General features: G+C 36.5%; 1 protein-coding gene and 1 long non-coding RNA gene across 3 annotated transcripts; one reads left to right on the forward strand and one right to left on the reverse strand.

The window, feature by feature from the left end:
• Positions 1-772: 772 nt before the first annotated feature.
• LOC122138549 lies at positions 773-3504 on the reverse strand. 2 transcript variants are annotated; one of them, XM_042731939.1, is made up of 5 exons: positions 3162-3504; positions 2135-2176; positions 2006-2038; positions 1496-1915; positions 773-1420 (listed from the first exon to the last, which is right to left on the reverse strand). In XM_042731939.1, the coding sequence occupies exons 1-5, from the start codon at positions 3169-3171 to the stop codon at positions 786-788; spliced, it is 1140 nt and encodes a 379-aa protein (XP_042587873.1). In that variant the 5' UTR covers positions 3172-3504; the 3' UTR covers positions 773-785. The 2 variants fall into 2 exon arrangements, with proteins under 2 accessions (XP_042587873.1, XP_042587872.1); XM_042731938.1 differs by having other exon boundaries at positions 773-1423.
• A 351-nt stretch (positions 3505-3855) lies between these two features.
• On the forward strand, positions 3856-7334 carry LOC122138555. The gene is made up of 4 exons (XR_006155668.1): positions 3856-4001; positions 5205-5246; positions 5834-5939; positions 6718-7334. It is a non-coding gene; the product is annotated as an uncharacterized LOC122138555 (long non-coding RNA).
• The last annotated feature ends 1755 nt before the right edge of the window (positions 7335-9089 follow it).

Raw genomic sequence — 9089 nt, forward strand, 5'->3', positions numbered from 1 at the left:
TGTGGTAAGAGGCCAAATCTGTAGAGTTAATCTCTCTCAGATTCGTAGTCCTTCTCAATGTCAGGCTATTGAAACGAGGTCGTGGTAAAACATGATATCCGTTAACGTCCCCACCCTCGCGAATCAACCTATCAAGTTCTGTACGACTTAATCGAGTCTGTGTAGTAGGGTCGACATTACCTGATGCGGACGGTTGCGAAGTATCATTACCGGAGGGGTGCTCTGTGTTGTCAGGATCAGCCTCGGTACATGCCGCCGGTGGGCTGTTTAAAACACCGCCGTGTTGTACAACGGGGTCGTTGTCTAGGCTTAGCAGAGGATCAAACAAATTCATATTCGGATTTACGGCTAATTCAAAAAGATCCAAAATAGCGGGGGATTCTAGATTAAACAAATACTGTTCTAAAGAGTCCGGCAGTATACTTAGCATTTCGATCTCGTCCGGCGTCAGTTCTGTGGAGGATTGGTCTGATTGACATAAGCCGTCTGACCCGTCCATTTTTTAGATTTCAGACCAAAACACGTACTATTACAAAATCATAGAGTTAAAACAAGCATACATGAACTATTACAAATTTCATATAGTATAAAACAGCATACACGAACTATTACAAATTTCATATAGTATAAAAAAATCATAAATGAACTATTACAAAATCAGAATATAAAAAGCATATATGACTTGTTACAAAATCGGATTATATGTAAACAAAGTATAAAAAGCATACATAAAATATTAAAAAATCATAGCAGACGTGTGATATATACTCGGAATACATCTATATTCAATTTGACTCTGTGGTCTCATCTATGATGGTGAGAATAAGGTGATGCAAAATGAGCACCAATTCCCGTTGGTATTGACTCACCATACGATCATTTCTATCAAACTGCTGATCAATCGTTGATCTCATAGCATTGACGCGACGGAATATTTCATCGGCCAGATCGTGAATAAAGCGATCCTGCGCATCGAATCGACTGTGTGTCTCGAGGTGATAGGCACGGAGCTCGCCGTGCAACGCTTCTAATCTGCTATGGATTTCGATTTGTCTGTCACGAGACTCGCTGTGCAACGCAATCAATTTGTCGTTAATATCATCTTGTACGCCACGGAGTTCGACGTATTTGTTGTTTATGTCAACCTGCGCGTCGCGAAACTCTTGACCAAATGATTCTATCGAATTGATGGGCCTATGAGTCGGAGGCAGATCATCGAATGGTTCATCAACCGGCTGACGCGCCGGAACTTCTTCCACTTCTACTTCTTCCGACGACGGTGAGGGAGAAGGATATGGTGTTTGACCCGCGTTGGTGGTAGACACCTCGTCACGCTCGCTCGTCCAAGAACTCTGGTCCCAGGCATCGATTTGAGACATGCCCCAGGTAGTCACGTCATCCTTATGGCTTCTACTCGAGTCTGCTGGGTGTAAAATAAAATCTTAATGGTTTGACTCCGTCGGAGTTTAAATGCAAATAATGTAGATAGTCTTACCATAAAACAGCTCGGTCTCAGGACTGGTCGCCGGGCTGTTCGACGGTGTCAGACAGAGAATTTTCCTCTCTGGAGAGCTCTCAGGACTGATCGCCGGGGTAAAACGATAAGTCTTTCTTGGTGGTTCTCCGTCTGGTCCAGGACTGATCGCCGGGGTAAAACGATAAGTCTTTCTTGGTGGTTCTCCGTCTGGTCCAGGACTGATCGCCGGGGTAAAACGATAAGTCTTTCTTGGTGGTTCGCCGTCTGGTCCAGGAAGTGGTTCGCCGCCGGATCCTAATGGATTCTCGACGTGCGTCGGAGTGGGATCGGGTAGGATGTGAGGTTTGTCTGTTACGTCGACGGTGGGATCTTCGTCGCCATCTTGCGTGAGATCGATAACTGTCTGGAAGCCGGGTTGGGTGATAAATTGTATGAAATCTAAAAAAAAATTTGATTTCTCATAAGCATAAAAGAAATCTAAAATTTTGATTTCTCATAAAAAAATGTTGGAGATGGATCTTGTTTTACCATCGGCTGCGCTGTCTGGATCAATCGCGGCCACTGCGGGAAAAAAAAAAAAAAAATTTTTATAAATTATAAAAAGACAAAATTAAAATACGTTCATTTTAATTTATAAAAAGAATAGTTAATACATACGTGTATTAATACAGTCAAAGGCTTGCTGCTCAATATTTGAACCTGAGATAAAAAATAAAAACCTGTTATGATTTAAAACACATGGAGAGGGTTTTTATTTGCTAGTTTAATGGAGCACACATATACACACACACAGACACACACACACACACACACACACACACAGAGACAGACTGTGACAAAGAAATCATGATGTCATAACATTAAACCGTAAGCAGATGGCGCAATTTTCACTATAACAGCGTGTCATAACATTAAACCTCCAGCAGATGGCGCAATTTTCACTATAACAGCGTGTCATAACATTAAACCGCCAGCAGATGGCGCAATTTTCACTATAACAGCGTGTCATAACATTAAACCGCCAGCAGATGGCGCAATTTTCACTATAACAGCGTGTCATTTCACCCCAGACTCACAGAGGGAGTCAATTCAGCAGAGGGGGGTCATTTCACCATCATATCCGTTTCACTAAGACCAGTTAGCAACCGGGAAAATGCTGATAAGCTAGAACCGTGCATTCCTAACCGGGAGCGCTTACAGCCCGCGATGTCGTGTTCATAGATGACAAACGGATAACGCGGTGGCAAAACGTCGATTTAACGGAGGCAGAATTGTTTTTTCTGAAATCCTATACATACCGAACTGAATTGAAGCACGGAAAGCTAAGCGCATGTCGACGGGATATCCTCGTCTTTTCAAAATAAATGTATTTTCAACAGGATGTCGTCATATTTTCAAAATAAAAGTGTTTTTTTTTCATACAAACAGTCTGGCAGTGATTGGGACAATAGATGCGTCGATATTAAGTCAAATAACACATACTTTATGAATATAGTGTTAAAATATCTCTATCAGCGGATAAAATAAAACAGCATAACATGAAGAAAATTACAGGAATGAAATGTAATATGGTTTAAAGACGCTATAACATCGTAGACTGTAAAAATAGCATAACATACTTTGAACAATTAATAGTATTTAAATATCACCACCATCGGATAACATGAAATGATAAAATACTCACTTTTATCCATCGTCTTGGAGAGTCGTCCGGAAAGCAATTGTCTTGGAGACTCGTCCGAGAAAGTTTTTGATTCAAGTGATGCTTTGAAACACGTCAAATTGGATTTATAAAGGTGTCCGTGTGAAAGAAATCGGTGTTGAGTGACCGCTAGGTGTCATCCTTGTTCTATGAATGGATCTGTTCAATAGGTGGAAAACTGAGCAGGGTCGCGCGTGTCGCCATAAATTCGTGGGCACGAGAGATGCTATGGGCCGACCAACCGTAATTCATAGATGGAACCGTCAGAAAACTGTCGAAAACATGCCACTCCCGCATGAGATACGATGGTTTTAATTAACAACGTATTTAAAGATATTATGATTTTGTAGTAAATTCCGACGAGAGTGAAGTGTGGCGTGCAAACACAGACACTGGGGACATCGAGGGTCAGGAAAAAGGGGAAAAAAACAACTCCTTTCTGCTCTCTAAAATGTAGAATGGATTTTGTTTATCTGAAACAGTCGGTTTCAGTATATTTTTATAACCGTTTCATTTATAAGCTTTTTTAAAAGAACAGAATGTTTTTCAACCTTAGTTAAATTGCTTTAGATTATGTATATTATATAAAGGATAGAATATAAAGAACGGCGTGTTTTCAACTTTAGCTCTGTTGTACTGAGCCGTGAAAAAGGAGGGGGGGATGGACGCTGAGAACTCGGGCTTGCGGGCACGCGCGCTCTCTCTGTCTGTCTGACGGCGCGGAGGGTCCGTATATTCTGAGACAGGGTCATTCAGAGAGAGTCCGACAGCTGGAGCTGTGAGTCCGTTTCTCACAAAGCTGAAGCTTCTGTCTAAAATAAGGTAATCCGATTGGTTTCAGTAAGCTTTTTTATAATTCTCTTAAAGAACAGAATGTTTTTCAACCTTAGTTAAATTGTTTTAGATTATGTATATTATATAAAGGATAGAATATAAAGAACGGCATGTTTTTCAACTTTAGCCCTGTTGTAATGAGGCACAAAAAAAAAAAAAAAGGAGGTGGGGGGGGGGGGTGGACGCTGAGAACTCGCGCTTGCGGGCACGCGCACTCTCTCTGTCTGTCTGACGGCGCGGAGGGTCCGTATATTCTGAGACAGGTTCATTCAGAGAGAGTCCGACAGATGGAGCTGCGAGCCCGTTTCTCACAAAGCTGAAGCTTCTGTCTAAAAATAAGGTAGGCGGATTGGTTTCAGTATATTTTTATAACCGTTTCATTTATAACCTTTTAAAAGAACAGAATGTTTTTCAACCTTAGTTAAATCGCTTTAGATTATGTATATTATATAAAGGATAGAATATAAAGAACGGTGTGTTTTCAACTTTAGCGTGATAATTTATATTATAAATATTATATAAAGGATAGGATGTTTTATATATGAAATAACTAAAATGTTTTTTCAACCTTTAATTGTTTTAGATTATGTATATTATATAAATTATAGAATGTTTTATATATATATAAATGTGAAATAACTGAATGACACATATATGAAATAACTAAAATGTTTTTTCAGCCTTTAATCGTTTTAGATTATGTATATTATATAAATTATAGAATGTTTTATATATAAATGTGAAATAACTGAATGCCACATATATGAAATAACTGATCCCATTTATATACTGCTCATGAATGTAATGGGAGTGGGACAAGCCATATAACCACACACGCACGCATAACCCATATAACTGGGACAAAGTTCAAACAACCGGCAAATAGCTTCTGTCAAAACCTAATGATCGATGCGTGGGGAGGGTTTCATATACCTTAAAACTACCCGTCAAAAAACTATGATTTAGGACTAACTAGCTCTATAGGGTAAAAGCTTCTGTCAAAACCACATGATCGATGCGTGGGGAGGGGTCATAGGTTAACCCATGAACTCATTCGGAAAGTTCAACCCGTCCATCATAAGGTTACCGGAAGTTCAACCTGTCAAAAGGTCAAAGGTCAAAGTCGTAAATCATCTTATAAGCAGTAAAAGTACTACTAGTGTCCTTGGTAATTTGGCTGTACATTTACAGATTGGGCCAAAAAACATCCAGAAGAAAATGGGGGGAGGAAGTGTAAGTCATATATTTTTTTTAATTTAAACATTTGACAAAACTATTGTACCTTTTAAACTTAATAAGTAATTCACATTCATTCAGTTGTTGCTTTGCTATATTAATTTACATTTTTTCATTTAGCAGATGCTGTATGTTAAAAAATGTAAGAAATCACTGACAAATTACTTAAAAAACTGATGCAATGGCACTGCATGAAGGCAAAACTTTTTTCACAAAACTATTTTAAGAATCTGACGGAAAGTGTGAGAAACCAAAATTTTTATTTGAAGATAAGGCAAAAAAAAAAAAAAAAAAACCCTGATGAAGGCTTCTTAACTGTTGGTATGTGGTAATAGATTTTTTAACATTATAGTCATGAGGAAATAAAGACTTTTTATATTTTACTTATCCTTGAGTGCCTTGGCGTTGCATGATTTATACAAATGGAGATGTATTTCAAAAGCTATATGACAGGATGACAATGATTAGCGTTCACTGTAAGTCACATACAGTGGATAAAAGCATGATTTTCTAAATGAATGAATGGATGTAAATGTAAAAGAATCCATGAGAAACAAAGTTTAATGTAATGTCTCATCATACAGTCAAGTGAGAGAGCGATGGAACTGGACAGAAGAGCGATGGAACTGGATAGAAGAGCGACGGAACTGGATAGAAGGCAGATGAAACAGGAGACAAGGGGTCCTAACTGTAAGAATTATGTTATTGATTCACATTTTGTTGATTGATAATGTATATGTAGGTGTTGTTATTTTTTTTTTTTATAATAGTGGTGGAATTATTATTTTTTGGGGGGAAAAGAAGAAACTCTGCCTCATTCTCTGAGTAAAAATAAATATATTTATTAAAATGTAACTTAAAAATGATCAAATTAATTGCATTAAAATAACAGCATTTCTCAAAATAAAAATAACAAATCATGAGAAGAAATCCTTTTGCCTAATAAAATTAGGCAATTGTAAAATTAGGCAATTTCTTAAATTAGGCACTGTAATTGCCCAGTGTCAAAAGATGAAACAATATACTTAAATTTTAAATTATGAATAGAACACGTCCTGAACACAAATAATGAAAATAAAATCGTTTTAGCTGTAAAATAACTTTTCAACACATAAAGTCTAAGAGAAGAAATGCATAGTACCCATCTCTCTGCTTAAAATAAATAGGGCTAAATGTCCATGAACACTCCAAAGGAGAGATTTTAAATTTGTTTCAACACACAGACACAGAAAATGCTTTTTTATATAAAAAAATAAAATAATAAATACTAATTTAATGTTAATGTCACTGTGTAGATAAGAAACTGGTAAACAAGGTAGAGAAAACATTGCTTACATTTTGACTGTTTTTATGCCAGTTTTGACCAAACGTGAAATGCATGTAAAATTTATCATGCAGTTCAGTGTTTTTTTATTTTTTTATTTTATTATTATTATTTTTTTATGCTCTTTAATGTTGTGTGTGACAGGTTGCGGTTGCTGCTTCCTTCAAATGGTATCACAGAACAGAGATGAATCAACTACCATGATCAATTCACAACAAGTAAATCGCAATAAAAATATAAAATAAAGACAGGGAAGGTGTCACGATCCCACCAGGCTCTCTCTCACTAATCAGACCGTCACACTCACCAGACTACTGATCACAATCAAGTCACCTTTATTTGTATAGTGCTTTATACAATACTGTCAATCATGTTAAACAGGAAAATAATTTGTCAATAATGCAAGAGGACAATAACAAAGAATAATTTTCCCAGCTAAAGTCAGTTCATTGATGATTCAGTGATGTCATCATCCAGTTCAGCTCGCTTCCAATAGTGTTTGTGCAATACTCCAGTTATCTCATCCAAGTTGTTCTCCATCCATCTCAGTTATATTCAATCCTGCAAGTAATCCAAGCTGTCTTCTAAGTATCCCCCATCTCAGCTTTTTTGTGTGCACGCTTAACCAGATCTTTAAGACAAAGACTCAAATTTATCCATAAACATTTATTCTCACCATCTTAGATCTCAAAATTTGTCATTTACCTTTTTATCGATTGTTTTCCTGCCAAAACATCTAATAAACTAACCTGCTTAATTGACCTCATTTCTGGTCATTTCGTTCTGTGTCTGTACATAACAGTAGGCAATGTTTTTCGCAAACGCTTTTTTGTTATACTGGTTGAAACTCTCTTTACATCCTGATAGCAAAGAATAAACAGGTGATCTAAATAATAAAAATCTGCAACAGCCAGGTGGAACAAGTCAGAGCTGTACTAAGTTATTTACATTCAGGATTATTGTAATGTTGTGTGCTATGAGACATGAAGTTATTTGACACCATCTCTCCTGATGCTTTGCAGACTCATGCATTCATGTGTTTTGGAGGGTGGGATCTTATTCTTTCACAGCTATCTTATTATAGATTGGTGCAGGGATGACGTTTTATTGTAGGCCAGCACTTCCAGTTCAATTGCCATGAAGTCAATGGGTTTTTGGTTAAGTGGTTGAAATACGGTCTGTGGTGAACACAAGCTCAAGATATTAAAATGTTTTATTCTATAATAAAAAATATATCAGCATGCAATTTTTTTTAATTGCAGGACGATTTGACTTTATTCTTTAATAATGAAAGGTATCATAACATAGGCCCGAAAATAACATGCTTCAAAAGTTTTAAGTGAACTTTCCCTAAGAATAAAGTGCTTTTATTTGAAAAGATTTCTTATTTCATATACACTTTTACTTTTATTAATTTTTTCCATGCTATTAGTGTCTGAAATTCTCTGAGTCTGGATATAAGTCGACTGCAATTTCATACAGGTGAGTAGGATTTTCCTTCAGTTTTTCTGTATTCATCTGATTAGATAAACAATAAAATAAAAAAAATATTTTGTAGGCTAACTTGTCACAGGTTCAGACTTGTAGGTTAGCAGAGAAAATGCATCTATTTAAGATATCAGTGTAAGGCTGAGAGACTCAAAATTCATTCACAAAGTATGATTAAATAGTGAAATTCATAGACTGCAGTCCACGGTGGACACAGATAATCTATCAATCTTCATTTAATTTTGAGCTTGTTTACATAAAAATGTCTTGCCTTTTGATCTTCTTGTTTAAGAAGATTTACAACATACAGTATTCAAATTTTTTATTTTTTTTTTAATATTTGTCTAGTTGCAAAATTTTAGAATTTGACCCAATTGCATTTTAAGCTATACAGTAGTTCAGTATTCTTAAACTGATAATATTAATATTAAATAGTTTTGAAGGCTGAAATTGGACTGGGTGTTATTTTATGTACAATAAGTAGCCCTTTCTTTCTTTCTTTCTGTTGGATCAGCACACTTTTATGCTGCTCATCTATACAATGACAATAATGTCAGATAACAGTCAAATAATAGTGTTAATGGAACTAATCCAGTGATGTACCTGTAGGTTGATTGTAATTTTGTAGTCAGAGAAGAAAGTGAAATATCTGTGATAAAAGCTTCTACACATTCTAGAGCCTGGGAGGGTAAAGATCAAGTAATGCTATATATGGTCTAATAGCATCATCTAGTGTAACTGAGTAGTAGTGAATTAAAACAGCAAGACTTCTGTCATTTACTCACCATAAAGTCTTATGAATCTGTTGAACATAAAAGGGAAAATTCTGTGTGACTGTGCTGTATATACCCACACAAGGATGCAACTACATAAAAATAAATAAAATTAAATTAAAAATGAAGGGCATCACAAACATGCGCGTCATGCTCGTGCACGCGCTGGGCAGAAGAAATTGCTCTCAGTGCATCTTCAGACGAGAGCAGATGTACACCGGGAGAGAGACTGATAGGCACTGAATTAACACAAAT

The sequence above is a fragment of the Cyprinus carpio genome, chromosome B9 (genome assembly GCF_018340385.1).
Source record: "Cyprinus carpio isolate SPL01 chromosome B9, ASM1834038v1, whole genome shotgun sequence".
Lineage (NCBI taxonomy): Eukaryota > Metazoa > Chordata > Actinopteri > Cypriniformes > Cyprinidae > Cyprinus > Cyprinus carpio.

Coding starts and splice junctions, on each gene's coding strand:
- LOC122138549 (XM_042731938.1), bottom strand. Junction 1,916..2,005: donor TCCAGACAGCGCAGCCGATG/GTAAAACAAGAT, acceptor ATTTTTTTTTAG/ATTTCATACAATTTATCACC. Junction 1,424..1,495: donor TGAGACCGAGCTGTTTTATG/GTAAGACTATCT, acceptor TTTTACACCCAG/CAGACTCGAGTAGAAGCCAT.